At 48.2% G+C, this 18,308-nt stretch overlaps 1 protein-coding gene across 5 annotated transcripts in view; it reads left to right on the top strand.

The window, feature by feature from the left end:
* The window catches only part of Ern1 (endoplasmic reticulum to nucleus signaling 1), a 94,314-nt gene extending 77,668 nt beyond the window's left edge, over nucleotides 1-16,646 (top strand). For 4 of the 5 annotated variants that reach the window (XM_006247634.5, XM_017597474.3, XM_039086647.2 and 1 more), the window contains 11 exons: nucleotides 157-348; nucleotides 1,955-2,222; nucleotides 2,924-3,014; nucleotides 3,612-3,801; nucleotides 3,980-4,079; nucleotides 4,330-4,529; nucleotides 5,743-5,890; nucleotides 7,632-7,759; nucleotides 10,977-11,100; nucleotides 11,542-11,609; nucleotides 12,613-16,646. In XM_006247634.5, the coding sequence (XP_006247696.1) occupies nucleotides 157-348; nucleotides 1,955-2,222; nucleotides 2,924-3,014; nucleotides 3,612-3,801; nucleotides 3,980-4,079; nucleotides 4,330-4,529; nucleotides 5,743-5,890; nucleotides 7,632-7,759; nucleotides 10,977-11,100; nucleotides 11,542-11,609; nucleotides 12,613-12,825 (1,722 nt within the window). In that variant the 3' untranslated portion in view covers nucleotides 12,826-16,646. The remainder of the gene's footprint in view (nucleotides 1-156; nucleotides 349-1,954; nucleotides 2,223-2,923; nucleotides 3,015-3,611; nucleotides 3,802-3,979; nucleotides 4,080-4,329; nucleotides 4,530-5,742; nucleotides 5,891-7,631; nucleotides 7,760-10,976; nucleotides 11,101-11,541; nucleotides 11,610-12,612) is intronic. The other variant, NM_001191926.1, reaches the window with a different exon arrangement.
* Nucleotides 16,647-18,308: the final 1,662 nt, after the last annotated feature.

Raw genomic sequence — 18,308 nt, 5'->3', positions numbered from 1 at the left:
TTGCTTAAAAAGAAGCAACAATCATCTGGTCCATCAAAATTTTAGTAAACAGAAAAAAGATCATTTTAGTCCTACATTTTAAATAGGCATGGCTTCTCTCGAGTGCTAACTTCATCTATATCTGGCTAGACATTTAGAAAATCTCTTCCATTCAAGGTTATCAACCTAGTTGGCCAGACTTCAGAAAACACACCAACCACTGTGTCTCAGGATGTAGAAGAGAAGCTGCCCCGTGCCCCCGCCAAGCCAGAGGCCCCCGTGGACTCCATGCTCAAGGACATGGCTACTATTATCCTGAGCACCTTCCTGCTGGTCGGATGGGTGGCGTTCATCATCACTTACCCCCTGGTAAGGCCTGATCTTTCTCATGATCCTCCAAGTTCTCGTACCTCTCTGTCAGTCACTGGGTGTCAGTGGGGGCCACACAAAAGCAGGCAACATGTTTCATATTAAAAGTCAATATTTGAGCCAGATGTGGTATTGCACACTTTTAATTCTAACACTTGGAAGTTTAAGGCTAGCCTGGTCTACATAACAAGTCAAAACCAGCCAGGGCTATGTTGTGAGAAAAAAAGAGAAGTATTTGCTTATCTTCAAAAACATCGTCCCCAGCTCCAAAAAAAAAAAAAACATCATTAGAGATACTAGCTTCTCATAAAATGACAGTTTGGGGGTTTTTTAAAGAAAGATTATATATGTGAGTCCACTGTTGCTGTCTTCAGACACACCAGAAGAGGGCATTAGATCCCATTACAGATGGCTGTGAGCCACCATGTGGGTGCTGGGAATTGAACTCAAGACCTCTGGAAGAGCAGTCAGTGCTCTTAACCCCTGAGCCATCTCTCCAATTCCCAAAAGGACAATTTGTAACTAACTAAATCTTAGTGTTTTTTTTTTTCGGAGCTGGGGACCGAACCCAGGGCCTTGCGCTTCCTAGGTAAGCGCTCTACCACTGAGCTAAATCCCCAGCCCCTCTTAGTGTTTTTTAAGAAAGGGTATACTCGCTGAAGTATAACTCTGCCTGAGATCATTTAGAATAGTTAATTGAATCTTGCTTTTTAAAGGAAGGATAACATGAAAATTTACTCTCTCATACTACCTATGAAGTCTGCTAAAGTATAAAGGGTGGTATAGTGATTGATTCCTTTCACTTCCTAGTTACAGAGAAGTCAAAATAATGATGGTGTATTTGAGTAAGACAGGAGTTCCCTCAGCAAGTTGTTCAAGCCTGTGGAACTGTCTCCTCAGAATGACATTGTCTCCTCAGGATACCAGCACACAGGCAGCTCACATCTCCACCAGATAGGGGAGACAGAGACCTTGTATGCTTTCTTTTCTGTGGGCAAAGTACCATTACCTGATCTTTTTAGCCTCACACAGTCCTTCGAGGTCATTATTATGTATTCTCTGTCCACAGAAGAAAAAACTAGACTTGGGGAGGCCATGTGACTTCCTGAGCTAGTCAAAAAGATTCAAAAAGAGCTAGTCCACCTTCCGTGCCCCGGCACGGATGTTTACAGACTGCTGATACTCCTCATGATGGTGACGCAAAGCTTTCAGAGTGTTGAGAAGAGGGTGCTGGGCGGCAGCATGATAGGACTAGGACCTTAGCAGCAAGACCCTAACAGCATGGCCTAGCCCCACCCTCACTGCCTCACTTTGAACTTCCAGCCTTCCTTCTAGACTTCAGGCCCACCCTGTTCTAACCTCTCTTCAGGCACAGCTCCTCCTGGTGGCCACTCAGTCTCACCAGCCCCCTCCAGGGTTAGACCGTGGGCCCTACAGAAGAGGAAGATTACTGAATCAATTCTGTCTCATTATGGCTTCTCTCTGGCTTTGTACCTTGGTGTTCAGATAAAGTCTGCCTGCTTCACTGAGCACAGGGAACACCTCTCCCTGTGACTTGCTTCTGCTTGGAACCAGCTGCTAGCCTGGATGTGGGTTCTCTCCACAGAGCATGCATCAGCAGCGCCAGCTCCAGCACCAGCAGTTCCAGAAGGAACTGGAGAAAATTCAGCTCCTTCAGCAACAGCAGCTGCCCTTCCACCCACACGGAGACCTTACCCAGGACCCTGACTTCCTGGATTCATCTGGCCTCTTCTCGGAGAGCTCAGGCACCAGCAGCCCCAGCCCATCCCCCAGAGCCTCCAACCACTCACTCAACTCTAGCAGCTCTGCCTCCAAGGCTGGCACCAGTCCCTCCCTGGAGCCAGATGACGAGGGTAAGGACAGTTCCCCAGTGCACCTGGGAGGAGTACCTGAAACAGAGCAACCATGTTCTTCCCACACTCCTGAGGGCTCACCACGTTCTCCCCTGGCTTTCTCCCACCTACTGGTCTCTGGGAGGACAGGCTGTGAACTGCTATTGACCAGAGGGAAGTTTCCCATCTGGCTTAAGTGAATTCTTGAGGCAGCCACTGGGCAGGTTCAGAAGTGGAGCAATGGCCCATTTCCCTCTGAGGGAGTGGGCTTAGCCATTGTCAGGCCACATCCTAGGAGGATTGCCACAGAGATTGTGAAGGAGCCTCAGAGCTTCTAATCTAAGCAATCTCTTTGGTTTACGTCAGGCCACATGGGAATGTTTTAGATGTGGATCTTTGAGGCAGACTTGTTGTTGTTGTTGACCATTAACTAAATGTGAGGTTCCACAGAGAATCTGTCTCTTTGGAAATGTTTAAGTCTCCTGAGCTGATGTGAAGACAGTGTAGGCAGAATAGAATGTAGCAAGGGCAAAATGCTGGACAGCAGGCAATGGTCCCGGGCATAAATAAGCAGTAGGCCTAACTCTTGCCCGCCAGGCCTGGCAATATAGAGTCTCTTAAATCCCACATCTTACTCAGAAATCTGAAAGCCCTTTCACTCTCAAAATTCTTTAGGTGATGTCTGTTTAAAATGACCTCTTCTTGTTCCTGTTTTGTCCCAGATGAGGAAACCAGAATGGTGATTGTTGGGAAAATCTCATTCTGCCCCAAGGATGTCCTGGGCCATGGAGCTGAGGGCACAATTGTATACAAGTGAGTCCCCTGCTATGTGAATCTTGTCAGCTTCCTGAGGCATAGCGGGGGTCAAAGTGATGATCAAGGCAGGAGCCTTGCCTCCAGTGAGCCCCACACTGTCTTAAGAGTTCCTGTCACTGTGATAAAACACCATGACCGAAAGCAGCTTGGGGAAGAAGGAGTTTATTTTACTTACACTTCCACATCACAGCCAGGATGGGAACTCAAGGCAGGAACTGAAATAGAAGCCATGGAGAAGTGCTGCTTACTGGCTTGCTCCTCTTGGATTGCTCAGCCTGTCTCTTATATATCCCAAGACCGCTGCCCGGGGTGGCACCCCTCACAGTGTGCTGGGCAATCACCAATTCAGACAGCATACTACAGAACTGCCTACAGGCAAATCTTAGGGAGCTGCTTTCTCGGTTGAGAATCCATCTTCCTGAATGACTCTAGTTTGTGTCAAGTTGACTTAGTGCTTGACAGGACAGGGCCTCTGGGCCTTAAGGCTGAGTGGCTGATACTGGAATAAGGAACTTTGGTGTCTTATAGAGCTGATCTCATGTCTCCAGCCCAATGTGCACTAACCTGACTCAGCTACTGCTTCTTGTCCTACAGAGGTATGTTTGACAACCGTGATGTGGCCGTGAAGAGGATCCTCCCTGAGTGTTTTAGCTTTGCAGACCGAGAGGTCCAGCTGCTTCGAGAATCAGACGAGCATCCGAATGTGATCCGCTACTTTTGCACAGAGAAGGACCGGCAGTTCCAGTACATTGCCATTGAGCTGTGTGCAGCTACCCTGCAGGAGGTGGGTCTGGCTGACCTTCTAGTGCCCAGGGTCAGTGACAGCTTTGCCACAGCCACTGGCCTCTTTTCCCGCTAACTGGCATTTGTTCAGGAAGTATATGTATATCACTGGACCACCACCCATGAATAAAGAGTCCTGAAGGTTATGGGCTGTGACCTTGCCTCTGTGTCTCTTACAGTATGTGGAGCAGAAGGACTTCGCCCACCTTGGCCTAGAGCCCATCACCTTGCTTCATCAGACCACCTCAGGCCTGGCGCACCTGCATTCCCTCAACATTGGTAAGAGAATCCTCTTTGCCAGGCTAAAAGGCCCGGGGTGGGGCAGCTTCCTGACCTTCTTAGGAGAAAGGGGTGTTTAAGTGATCTCTTTACGGGTTATATGGAGTTGAGAAAGGCCCTTAGGTGACTGAACACTGAACATTTCGAAGATGACATAGGTACTTAGGAGGCTGACAAAGACCCACAACCATCATAGGAAGCTGGGGTCACTCGTGGTAAGCATTGGATGAATTTTTGAGCTCTCTCCTAGTTCACAGAGACCTGAAGCCCCACAACATTCTCCTCTCCATGCCCAACGCACATGGCAGGATCAAGGCGATGATCTCAGACTTTGGCCTCTGCAAGAAGCTGGCAGTGGGCAGGCATAGTTTCAGCCGCCGTTCAGGGGTGCCTGGCACTGAAGGTTGGATCGCCCCAGAGATGCTGAGTGAAGACTGCAAGGAGAACCCTGTAAGTAAATGGGAACATTTTTTAAAGAAAACCACAGCGCCAGCCCATCATATTTCAAGGTTTGGGTGCCAGGCATATCACAGAATGACGTCCTTTTTAAACTTCTCACGATTCATGTTCTGAGAAAGACAGAAGTGAACAGTGTGCCTTTCCCAAGCTTTCCGTCCCTTTTCCCCCTTTTCCCTTGGGAACCTGAAGAGTCAGGCCTTGTCTACCATGAGCAGGCCCCCAATTTTCATTTGTCTGTTTTGTTTCCCCAGACTTTTAAGAGTTGCTAGGCATACAGAAAATTGAAAGAATGTTAAGGCCTGTACAGTTGCACCCCGAATCACTTTGATACATAATAAATAGGTTTGTCTGTCTTCCTGTATTTACCTGCAGCTGCGCCATGTGCTTATTAGGAGCAGGTCTCTCAGCCCCTCACCCCAAATGCCTGTCCTTGTTTCCTAAGGACAGACCCACAGACCCTCTCCCACCACCTCCCTGCCACACCTGAGCAGTCAGCATCTTCCGTCCTGTTTCTTAACACTCAGTTCATGTTCACGTCCCCCACAACCCCCCAAGTCTTTCACAACTAGTTTTGTACTCCAGGACTCCATTGAGTGCTGAATTGGACTGCATCTCCCCATTCCCAGCAGCCTCCCTACCTGTTTTGTTCTTTGATGCTTACTTTTGAAGTCCTTGCATGCCTCGTTCTAGGCTGCTTGCTTGTTTTCTCATGGCATTTCTTCAGAGCTCTCTATTTTCTGTAAGCTAGAAGTTAAGTCTAGAGGCTTGTTTGGATTCAAGAGAAGAGGCAGGTGGATCTCTGAGTTCAAGGCCAGCCTGGTCTACACAGTGAGTTCTACTATTCCCAGGGCTGCACATAGAAACCCTGTCTTGAGAAACAAAATAAAACAACTGTGTAGATTCAAGAGAAGTGTTTCAGGCAAGAGTAGATCACAGGTCACTGCCAAGGATGAACATGATAGCGGATTGTACCCTGGTCAGTGACGCTAACTTGGGGCAGCTGGCAGAGCCAGCGTCCCAGGTTGTCAGCCCATAAGCCAATGACTTGACATCAGTCAGAACACTAGGCAATACGACAGGGTGTCCCCTTGCTGTTTTGGACAATTCACATTCATTAGCTACTTATCAATAGGGGCTGAAGTGAAGTCAGGGCTGTGAGTGAAGCGACAGCTGTCTGAGGCCTCCTACTCTGTGTTTCTTTCAGACCTACACAGTGGACATCTTCTCTGCAGGCTGTGTCTTTTACTATGTCATCTCTGAGGGCAACCATCCTTTTGGCAAATCCTTGCAGCGGCAGGCCAACATCCTCCTGGGCGCCTGCAGCCTTGACTGCTTCCACTCAGACAAGCACGGTGAGCAGGTGGACTGGGTGGTAGCACCTTCCAGCACTCTGCCTGTCAGGCCTCAGGAAAGGCTGAACGTACAGAGCTGATGGAGCACCCTTGGAGTACTGAGGCCCTGACCTGGGAAGGCCCCCTCTGGAGACTCCTGATCAGAGGGCCTTACTGTTTTCCTTACCTGGACTCTGTTGTGTGAGGGCCATGGTTACACCATGTCTGACCAGCAGGGATAGACAGGTTGTCCTTGTTCTGCTGACTTGGAGGACATATGCACACTTCCTCCTGATGGGGAAATTTGCTAGAGTAGATTAGATCAAAGCAACCCAGTATGAGAAGATTAAAATGAAATAATTGTTTTGCTTACGAGTTTTTCCCTTATTCATTGTAGAAAAATGCATTTGCATGAAGACCCATATTTTTACTATACAGGGATGAATATCTGCTGTCAATTCCTTATGTTATTCTAATTGCCTATCTACATATGTATACTAACTTACTGACTTTTATAAAAATGGGTCTGAGAGTAGCGGCACACACTTTTGATCACAGCACATCAGAGGCATGTGCTATAAATCTATAAATTCAAGGCCAGCCTGATCTACATAGTGAATTCCAGGACAGCCAAGACTGCACACAATAAAAAGATGTGGTTAAAGGGTTAGCAAGATGGCTCAGTAGTGAAAGGCACCCGAGGATCGGAGTTTAATCCCTAGGACCCACCCACATGATAGAAAGAGAGAACTAACTTCTACAAGTTGTCCTCTGACCTCCACATGTGTTCTGTGTCACATAGCCATGTCCTCCCCTACACACAAATACATAAATGTAAAAAAGAGAAGGCTAAGGGTGGTTGAACTTACCTGTAATCCTAGCACTTGGGAGCCTGAATCTCAGATCTGAGACCAGCCTAGGGAACATGGAGTTCTAGCCTGAGCTGCTGGGAGTGGGGATGAGGTTCAATCATACGTTTATAACCGTCTCATTTTTCTCAACTTCATCTTTTTGGGGTTTTTTGTTTGTTTGTTTGTTTGTTTGTTTAGTTGGTTAATTAGTCAAGGTCTCCTTGTGTAATCCAGGCTAGCCTAAGTCTTCTTCTGTAAGTCATACTAGTCTCAAAATCATGATTTTCCTGCCTCAACTTCCTGAGAACTGGTATTACAAGCCCTTACCTTGACAGTTTTTCTGACCATCCAGACTTCCCCCACCACCCTTTTAGTAACCATTTTCACAAACCACATAGTGAAAATCCGCTACCAACTGCTGTTTGGTGTGAGTTCATTATTTTATTACAGTCAACTCCTACAGCAGAAGGGTGTATCAAAGGCCATACAGGGGCTAGGGGGATGACTCAGTTGGTAAAGTGCTTACCACAAAAACATGAGGACTTGAATCTGGATCCTCAACATCCAGGTTTTTTTAAAAAAATAAAGAAGCCTGAGGTTTTCCTGCATCTGTGACCCCAGGACTCGGGATGCAGACAGGAGGATCCTGTGACTTGCTAGGCAGCCAGGCTGAATTGGAGATCCCAAGTTCAGTGCGAGACTCTAACCTCATAAAACGAGGCAGGAAGCAACTAAGGAAGATATTTGACATAAGCCTCTGACCTCTGTATACATGCATACACAAACCTGTACACATATGTACAACGGAAGCACACAACTGTAGGGGCCACATAAATTTGTCAGGGTTCTGAGATGTCATTTGGCAATGGGTTGGGAATAAAGCAGTGGTTGTTTATTTTCCTCTTCTTTAGAGGACGTCATTGCTCGTGAGTTGATAGAGAAAATGATTGCAATGGATCCGCAGCAGCGACCCTCGGCAAAGCACGTGCTAAAACACCCATTCTTCTGGAGCCTGGAAAAGCAGCTCCAGTTCTTCCAGGTACCTGGGCCTGTTTCTCCATCACAATCCTAATGTCTTCCAGATTCTCAAAAGGTGAAAGGACAAAGAGCAAAACCAACGATCTATTGCCTACAACCAAGGCAGATGGGCCTGACATTTGTGCTAGTCAGTTCAGTGTGTAAAGGGACTGTACACACAGTACAGGCTAGGTAGTCTAGCCATGACCATCACACATTAGACTGAGAGCCAGTAGCTGCTCAGTCCACAAAACTGGACTGTGTCAGCAGTTAGTAGTCTACACTGAAGACCTGAAGATCAGAGAGCCCCTGGTTTTAGGCCACAGTGGAAGGCCAAAGGAGCCGGGTTCTGATGCCAGGGAAAATGACAGCAGCAACAGAATGGTATAGCAAGAAGCAAAGGCCATCAGGCAAGACTGCTTCCCCAGGCCCTCTCTGTAGCAGCCCACCTGTCAGTGGGTGCTGCCCATGCTGAGAGAAGGCCCTTTGCTCTAGGCGGATCCTTTCTGGAACTGCCCTCACAGACACACCTAGACATATATGTCTTAGGTGACAACTAAAATTAACCGTCACATTTTAAATGTTTTCATATAAATAGTATAATTGGGATCTATATATATATACATATGTATATATATGTGTGTGTGTGTGTGTGTTATATCCTGCTTTTTAAAACTTATACATAAAATTATAACTATGACATTCTATCATATGAATGTACCTAATTTTATTTCTTTAAAAGATTAGATTTTTTTTATATTTATGAATGTTTTGCCTGCATGTATGTTTGTGTACTATACATGTACCTGGTGGCTTCAGAGTTCAGAAAATGTGTCAGATCCCCTGGCCGTAGAGCCACAGAAGATTGAGACCCGGTGTGGATACTAGAAACTAAACCCAGGTCCTCTGTGAGATAGGAAGTGCTCTTAACTACTGAGCCATCTCCAGCCCCTCACTGTGCCCTAATTGTTAAACTGTATATCTGGAGATTCCTAAATCTCAAAAATAGACTGGTGCTCCGGAGAGCACCTCTCTGTCCATCCGTTTCGGCAAGCGTTCATCTCTGCGCTGTCCCACATAGACGACTTTGTTAAAGTTTCTTCTTCATGTGTCTGAGTGTTCGTGTTGTCTCTGGCTTTGCAGAGACAAGTGTACATATGTACACCATGTATTTGCCCTGGTACGCACAGAGGCCAACATGGAGTGTCGCTCCCCTGAAACAAGGGTCAGGTGATTGTAGGCTGCCACATGGGGCTGGGACCAAACCTAGTCCCCTGTGAGAGCACAAAGTGTTCTTAACTGTTGAGCCATCTTTTGAAGCAAATTCAGATACCGTATAATGTCATTCAATGTCATAAGCTCAGACATCTCCTTAAGTTTTCTCTATTGTCCTTTACTTAGATCTCATTTGTTAGTATACACTTTGGGGTACAATGTAAGATCAGTGGCTCAGACCTCCTTGGCAAGTGACAGCTACAGCTGTGCTTCTGTGACATTGCCAAGTGGCTTTGTGTGGACTGTTGGTGGGTGTTAGGTGGCATGAGATGGGTAAACCATGAAGAGTGTGGGGTGGGGCAGCAGGCTTTCTCCTGGAAAGCACCCTGACTTAGAATGGACACTCACATTGTCTGGAGTTTGGCAGAGCCATGGCTATAGCGATGCCCTTCAACACAGGCCCATTGAAGGCAGGACTTTGTGGGTAATTTTTTTTTCTTTTTTTCAGAGCTGGGGACCGAACCCAGGGCCTTGCACTTGCTAGGCAAGTGCTCTACCACTGAGCTAAATCCCCAACCCCTTTGTGGGTAATTTTAATCACTGTTCTGTCCCAAGCACCTACAAAGGACACTGCCTGGCCTTTTGCTGGTGCTTAGTAATCATTTAAATGTCTTTGGGGTGAAGGGTCCAGTATCTTACTCCAAGGCAGCAATGGGTACATGTAGCATCATGATTGGTCACTGTAAGCCACAGGATATAACATGAAAATTCTCAAGTCTAGGTTACTAGACAAAACAGACAACAGAAATGAAGTAGAGTCAGTATATCCAAGTTGTATATCTGACTTAGACAGGGTGTCTCTGTTCTGTCAACCAGCTGTAACTAAAGCAATTGCAACTCTGAGAAGTGTTTCCACCAGGCCTGCTAGGACTGTCCAGTCTCCACAGAGCTTTTTTTTTTTTTTTTTTTCATTTATTTGTGTGTGTGGTGTGTGTGTGTGTGTGTGTGTGTGTGTGTGTGTGTGTGTGTTGGTGTACATGTGGTGGTCAGAAGAACTCTTGTGGGAGTCAGTTCTCTCCCTCTATTATCAGAGCTCAGGGATGAAATTCAGATCATCAGGCTTGGTGGTGAGTACCTTCACCCACTGAGCCATCCTGCCAGCTTTCCCTCAAGGCTTTTCCCTGTACATTCGAATAGGAATCCCCAGTATGTGGCCATGCTAGCTTACACCTGTAACCTGGAATCTCAGCACTCTGGAGGTGGAAGCAAAAGGACTATGAGTTCAAAGTCATTTTTCTGCTATGTAGCAAGTTCAAGGCCAGCCTGGACTATATTAGACCCTGTCCGTCAGTTGGGGAAAAGAAAAAGAAAAAATTATCCAGCCTGATTTTTGCCTTTATCAAAGAAGTATGTGACCGACTCTCCCAAGGGCTCAGTGTTGATGTATGGGCTCATCGTTCCGTCTCATAGCCAGTCTTACAGGCAGGGGTTCTGAAAGGCTAGTACATAGGGAACCCCTCCTTCCCTCCTACAGGATCCACCACCTACCACTCTTCATAGCCTCTCTAGTGCTCAGGTGAGGAGTTATGTGACCTTCTGGTTAGCCGTTGAGACGTCCTATTTTAAGGACATCTGAAGCCCAGGCTGAGTTAAGCTCTCCCGCTATGCTTTGGCTCCCTGGAGAAGGTGTTTTGTACCTTGTAGCTCTGTGTAAATATGCTTTGTGTGAGTGTGAACGTCCAGAGGTGGATGTGTGCCCTGCATACAGGTACATTTCTATAACATCTCTCTCTTGACATGGAAGGGATCTCTGCAAGTTCATCCCAGTGAGTGACAGATGTATCTACTCACAGAGACAAAGTCAGTGGATCAGGGTAGGTGCCTAGCTTTGAGGAGCCTGCAGCCTAGGCCTGAGAGGAATGTCAGTTTGCTTACAGCTCACAGACCAGTGCCCGCTCTGTAGCTTAGTGCGGACAACCCCAAATCCCTACCCTGACCAGCACCCATCGCCTGTCTTCCCCCAGGATGTGAGTGACCGAATAGAAAAGGAGTCCTTGGATGGCCCGATCGTGCGGCAGTTGGAGAGAGGCGGGAGAGCTGTGGTTAAGATGGACTGGCGGGAGAACATCACTGTCCCCCTGCAGACAGGTGACCATGCTAAGGCGGGAGGAGACATTTTGAAAACTGCAACCATTTCTGAGAACTTGATGTAGACAAGGCAGCTCCAGCTGTTGGAGTTCCAAATCCCTCCTCTTGGATTTGAGACTTACTTGAGCGTGTCCTTGTGGATGTCCTTGTGGGCTTGGTCAAAGGGATGCAGTTTTATGTCTGTCCCTTGGTGACAGGCTGGTGGTGACAGGCTGGTGGTGACAGGCTGGTGGTGACAGGCTGGTGGTGACAGGCTGGTGATAACGTTGTGCTCTAAGGTGCTGGGCTCCAGAGGAGCACCACCTTTGTTCAGATCCAAGAGGTAGTAGCATCTTTTGTCCTGACTGAGAGTTCGTTTCACTTTAGTCCAGTTGCAAGAACCCAGGAATTCTCTGTAAAGATTTACTGGCCTAACCATTACATCCCTTAATGTTTTTCTAGATCTGCGCAAATTCAGAACCTATAAAGGTGGCTCCGTCCGGGATCTCCTCCGAGCCATGAGGAATAAGGTAAAGGGCTGCGAGGACTTCGGTGGTGGGCGCAGCGAGATTGCTGCCCTCTACTCACTTCTGTGTATCTCTTCCTCACACTGGATCCTACCTGGTAGAGGCTGGGCAGGCTCGGCTGGATTTAACAAGCATCGTAGTTACTGTTCTGTTCTGTAAAGGGACACCATGGACAAAGGAAGCATTTTAGCTGGAGGTTTGCTTACAGTGTCAGAGAGGGTCTGTGACCATCACAGCAGGGAGCACGGCAGGGGCGGGCGGGCATAGGGCTGGAGCAGTAGCTGAGAGCTCACATTCTGATCCACACTGGGCCTGGCATGGTGACACACCCAGTGACACACCTCTTCCAACAAGGCCACACCTCCTAATCCTAAATGGTCCACCAACTGGGAACCACACCTTCAAGTATATGAGCGAATGGGAACTGCTCTCATTCCAACCGCGCACCAAGGAAAAGGCCACGTCTTCCCTCAAGGAAGGCTTTAGAGTGCAGGGCTAAGCTGCAGGGACTAGTTAGTCTCTTGGGACAAGTGTGCTTCATGGTCTCCTTGCTAATTCTGGTCCCCTCTGCCTGCCTGACAACCACTGTATCAGCATTCCACCAGGGACTCCTGGTTACTTTCCTGTATAAGGCCAGGTCTTCAGGGACTTGGGAAAGGGTCCCTCTATGTCCTCTTAGAGTCCTAGGGATGCTCTTGACCTGTGCTGTCACCAAGCAGCCTTCACACAGGGCAGACCTCAGTCACAGAAGCAGCCGCCGAGCCTGTTGAGACAAACACTACAATCCCATGGCCTTCACAAGAGGCCTGCGCTCCCTTGCAGGCAGTCAGCACCTCGTGAGGCTAAAGCTGCTGTCCCCTCAGCCAGGCCTTAATGCTTGCAGCTTTCCTACTGAAGGAAGCAAGGCTCAGGACAGCCGGGGTACACGGTGGCACATGCACCTTCTGTCTACAGAAGCCCTAGCACTGCTGTCTACCTGTAAAGCTGTGTGTCTGCTCATTCACAGAGACACCACTACCGGGAGCTCCCTCTGGAGGTTCAGGAGACGCTGGGCTCCATCCCTGATGACTTCGTGCGCTACTTCACATCACGTTTCCCCCACCTCCTCTCTCACACCTACCGAGCCATGGAACTGTGCAGACATGAGAGACTTTTCCAGACCTACTACTGGCACGAGCCCACAGAAGCCCAGCCTCCAGGGATTCCAGATGCCCTCTGAGCGAGGGCAGCCCTCTGGTCTGGTGGCCCCAACAAGGACCATGGGCCTGATCTCTGCGGTCATAGCTCGTTGCCTCTGGGATTAGCAGGAAGACTAAGCTTCTCAAACCAAGTGCCTTGAGCTGCTGATCTGCAGCCAGAAGAGGAGTATGCTGATCTAGGAGGCAGGAGCGCCCTCACGACTACAGAGACCTGAGGAGATGTGGCCCTGAAACCTTGTAGTCAGGGATGGCTACAGAGGTGGGCCTGTCCCAGGGGCTGCAGAAGGAGCAGCATCAACCTTTCACTGGATGAACTCACTTCCACTTTTATTTCTTTCTAAAATTCCTGTGAGATGGCATTTTGGGGGCCTTTCAGTGAGAGAGTGGAAGAATCCTGTTTGCCTGCATGCTAGAAGCAGCCCTATTGGGTGGGGTACAGCAAGTGCAGCCAGCCTCTGATAGAGATGGTTTGAGAGCTGTGGGGTTAAGGAAGAGATGTTCAGAGGTTGCCATGGGGATAGGAGGCACCTCCAAGTTACTGATGAGCCTGTGTTGCCTCGTGCAGCAGTCGTGAGAGTGGGGCATGGAGACTACTTAGCAATGCCCGTGGACACTGGATATGTGTCTGTGGTTCTGGAAGAGGAAGCAGACATTCGGTTCTGGATGTCCTGCTGGCCCAGCACAAGTGGCCTAAACAGTGGCCCCTGAGAGGTTGAGTCCTGGCCATGCGGGCCAGAGATTGAGTTTCCTGGCCACCAGGAAGGCAGCTAAGACCAGACAGGGACAGAGACAGGTTTTCAGGGCCAGAGAGGAGCAACGAGAGGGAACTTCTTAGTCACTCGGAGAAGCTCAGAACCAGAAAGTGAGTGATAGGGTCCCTCTGCCCCAGAGGCCAGCAGATTAGCGAATAGATTGAGTCAATGCCTGGAGGCAGAGTACCAAGACCAGGCTATCATGGGCTTTTTAGGCCGGCTTTTAGATTTCCTCCTGGCAGGTTTTATAAGTGTGTTTTGATCAGATTGCAGAAAGCTACGCTCACGTGAGTAAGTCAAATGTAGCTCGATGCTTGTGAAGAAGTACAAGATAGAATATCTTCTGTTTTATGTGGTACCAAAAATCACCATTCCCTCGAGAATGTAGCACATTGTGAAATGCTAAAAGTAAGACATTCTAGCAACACTGTGTATTAATGTCAAAATAATTACATCAGTACCGTTTTTCTCTAAAATTAATTTTTAATTTACGTTCCAGTCAGAATTTATTGTCTTAGGGAGCCTTAGAGGTTAGCATGCAGTCAGGGTCTGTGGGGAGATTCTGTGTAGACTCCCTGTAGCCAGCAGTGGTTTCCGTTGTGTAGTCCTGGTGAGCTAAGGCTCCATTTTGTTCTGTGCTAAGAGTGGTCTCAGCAGCTTCATGCCCTGCACTGACTGAGTCACTGCCACTGCGTCCCCTAAAAGCTTCTGGGTGTGCATGTCAGGGCCACTTACCCAGAGCTTCCTCTGCTACTGTAGAATTTGATTTTCTTAACTTTCATGGTGGTCAAAGAGGACTTTTTCTTAACCTCCTACATCTTTGGACCTCATGGGTGACCCTGTTTAGACCCCATGTCTGGCTTCCTGGCCACTTGTTAGCATAGCACTTTGTCAATGGGCCCAGGAGGTAACAGCCAAGACCAGTGTGGAGGGACTGCTGCTTGCCCGTTCCTCATGGCTAAGTTTCCCGTTGACAAGTGCTGAAGTCTCTTCTAAAGACTCACCTTCGTGTCACCTCCCAGTCTGCCTGGAGTCAGCTTTTCAGTTGTCCTTGCCACTTATCACTTCTCAGCTCAGTCTCTGACCAATCAAGTTTCCAGAAGTCCTCTGTTCACCATGCTCATTTGAAAACTTTCCGGAGAGCTAGATGGGATATGAGTCACTTGGGATATAGATGAAGGATACGGGAAAAACTTCTGCCTTTTGAAGCCTCACGAATCCACGGCACACAAGTGTCAGGGCAGAAAGAAAACTCCAGTGGTTAAGAAGGGTGTATTTTGGGGTTTGCCCCACTTGTGCCTTAAAACCGTCCCATCTCAGCTCACCGTGTGTCCTCTAGGTGTACCATAAAAACCCTGGGCATCTGGGGTGCTCAGCAGGAGACTGTCTTTCCGCCAGGGCAGCCCCGTAGCATCATGCATGATCCCAGGAGACTGCCAGGTGTCTACGAGCACAGCATCTTCAGCTTTGCAATGGAATTGAGCCGTTTCTGTGATGTTATCTTTGTTTAAACCTTGTCTTGTTTTGAACTTTCAGTTAGGAAGTGTGCCGTTTCATTAGGTACCAAAGCACTTGCACTTTTAGGAACATAGGTGCCACATGGTAAATCGCTAGGCCATCTAGAGACTAAAGGTGAACCCCTAATTGTAAGTAGAGATATCCCCTGCTCTTCCCATGATGCAATACAGAGAAGATGGAGGTCTGAGATCACTGGATATGGCTGAGTGGTTTCCACCAAATTGAAGATAGGCCCGAGACGACTCTCCTCGGAGTCACTTGACTGTGGCGGTTTCGTGTGCACGCGATTCAGGTGGCTGCAGCAGCACCTTTCCCAAAGTCAAGGCTAATCAGCTGGTGGCTGCTGTGACCGCTGCAGAGCCACCTCTGGCTGCAGGCTCCCCTGTGCTGGCCCTTGCTTGTCATCTGCAGGGCTTTGGTTCCACTCGCTAGCTGTGCCAGGATTCTGTCTGCTTCTGGGCCTGCTCTGTGTTCATCATTTTTGTCGTCACGGTGCAGAGGTGTCGGAAGAGCTAGAGTGCGAACAATAGCTACCCTGGAAAGAGCCTCTTGGATCTTGAAACTCCCCCTGCTCCGTGATTGGGTTTCCAGCAGTTCTGTCCTTGCCCATCCCTCATATCTGGAAGCCATGGTGTTGGCCGTCTGGGGCCTATCATCAGCTTCACCTGAAGGTTATCAGACCTCCACCTGAGGTCTGGATTCTTTCAAGCCAAAGTGCCTGCTCCTCTCCCCCACCCCCGTTCTTACTTTTCATGGATGAACTAGAGAATGTCCGTGTGTAAATCTGGTTGCTTTCCGCACTTAGGTCTCTTCTGTACTCACTAGAAAGCCGCAGAAGCACATCTGTGCTGTGTCTCCCTCTGGAGCAGCCTTATCCACATTGCTTGCCAGAGTCCTGTGGTGGCCTCTCCTGTTCCCATGTGTTTGGTGGATATAGTATTCCTTCCCAGTTGTCCCTAAAACTGTGACGGGGGAGTCCCCACTCACTAAGCATTACCAGCCAGCTATGTGGCGTCCCCACACAAAGACCTTGTGTAGTTCCTTTTGCAATGACATATTTATTAAATCTATTTATATTTATTTAATTTTTACTCCGAAGTATATCCGGTTACAATTGCACTTGCTGAAAGCACATCAGATCTATTTTGGACAGTACCCCTGACCATTCTAAAACTGGAAAAGGAAAAGTTACACTGTATCCTGCCACCTTATGGTAGCCTTGTCTTTAAAGGGTGAATAATTTGGTCTGGGTAGAATGTTAATTTTTGGATGATTTTTAAAAAAAATCTTGTGCCATGTGTCTTCTCTGTGGACAGTTAATTGTTTAATGGATATGTGCTGATTGTGTGATTCACTCCTCTTTGTGGGAACTAAAATATTCTTTTTAGCTTTATATTTTATAAACTGCCAGATTGTACAATTTTATGTGTATTTTCAAAGCTCATGATATGAGGGTCACTAAGTTAAACGGCCTATTTTTTTACCTCTTGTACAGTTTTATAATTCTGCTCACTGATGAAGGCGACTTATGCTGAGCCAGCCACAAATAAAGGTAGTTTTAGATTTGGGAATTGCCTTGTTTCTTTTTCTTTCTTTCTTTTTTTTTTCCAGAGCTGAGGACCGAACCCAGGGCCTTTCACTTGCTAGGCAAGCGCTCTACCACTGAGCTAAATCCCCAACCCCGCCTTGTTTCTTAAAGACTAGAGTGCCGCTCAGAGCAAGGAGCCAGGCTCACAACTTCAGGCCCACAGCATCTGCATGGCCTGAACAGCTGGCTAAGCTCGTGAGAAAATGGCTCCCTGGCATCCACAGCTAGAGAATCCTCCTTGACGGCCGATGAAGAAAGGACCACCTTGAAAGATGGCCCATTGGGACCTACCTAGTACAGATGGGAATTAGGCTCCCAAGTGAGTAGGGATCTAGACTAAGGTACCAGGGAAGAGAGACGAGCTTATGATTAACTCCACTCAAACAGCACTAGGGAAGAGGGACGTCTGACCTGGAACATGTCAGCCGCTCACAGACAGCAGTGCCCCCACTGGCTGTGTCAGTGTCGCCTGCAGTCAATTAAGAGTCTCTGCTTCCTCATCCTCCTCCTGTCTAGGGAAGTCATGGAGGCTCCCGGGGCTCTTGGCCCAAGATAAGGGCTGTTTACAAAGCACGCGCGTGTGCGCGCGCGCGCGCACACACACACACACACACACACACACACACACACACACACACACACACAGGATCTCCCTAGCCCCAGAACATCTTGTCAGGCTCCGTGTAGATGCTGACCACGCCTCCCGTGTCCTGGGCTTCAGGAGCCCAGGAGGGTCCTGAGACTTGTGGTCATACCTTTCAAGTATTAAATCTTGAACCCAGCCACATCCTCAGGAAACCAACCTCTTCCATGACCCATAAAAGCCTACTGAGGTTTGGTCCCAGGAAAAGACACTACTAGGAGGTAGTAGAAACTTCAAGAGCTAAGCCTGTGGGGTGGTGGTGCAAGGAGGGGGACAGTTCTGTAGTTTCAAGTGTGCCCTTGAGGGAATTTGGGCACCTCCCCTTCCTCTGTTTTCTGGTCACAAAATGAGTAAGTAGTTCTTCCTGTTGGCCTCAGGGTGACTAGAAAGGCTACCGACAAGTAGGATAGGAGGGAGACCAGGTCTATGCCCTAGAACCCTATGATCTCACTACAGTCATCGGGCCCTCCTTCTAGGAACTGCCATCCTGATCTCCACTGAGTCCCAGATTAACAGGCATGAGTAGTCTGGGAGGAGCAAAGGAGGCTGGGAAAGCCAGGGTCCAGTACTGTCTCTCCCTCCACAGTGAGAGATCACAGTCCTTACAAACTCCCAAAGTGGGAGATTCTCCCAACACAGGAAGAGGGGCGTTGCCAGGCCTCACCACACTATTTGCAGCTATTTTACCTGGTGCTCTTCACTGGTTAGAAATCAGGCTGGAGAGATGGCTCAGGGGTTAAGAGCACTGACTGCTCTTCCAGAGGTCCCGAGTTCAAGTCCCAGCAGCCACATGGTGATTCACCTATCTGTAAGATGATCCAATGCCCTCTTCTGATGTGTCTGAAGACACCAAGACAGCAACAGTGTACTCACATATACAAAATAAAAGAAAAGACCCCGTTAACTACAAAAAAAAAAAAAAAAACCTGTAAACCCTGTGCTTGTTGGATTTTCCCCTTGCCAAACAGCCAGTCTTGGCCTCTTCCAAAAGAAAGTGTCAGT

Source organism: Rattus norvegicus, chromosome 10 (genome assembly GCF_036323735.1).
Source record: "Rattus norvegicus strain BN/NHsdMcwi chromosome 10, GRCr8, whole genome shotgun sequence".
Taxonomy (NCBI): domain Eukaryota; kingdom Metazoa; phylum Chordata; class Mammalia; order Rodentia; family Muridae; genus Rattus; species Rattus norvegicus.
Note: the sequence above shows the minus strand (reverse complement) of the source record. Positions and strands in the feature narration are given on the sequence as shown.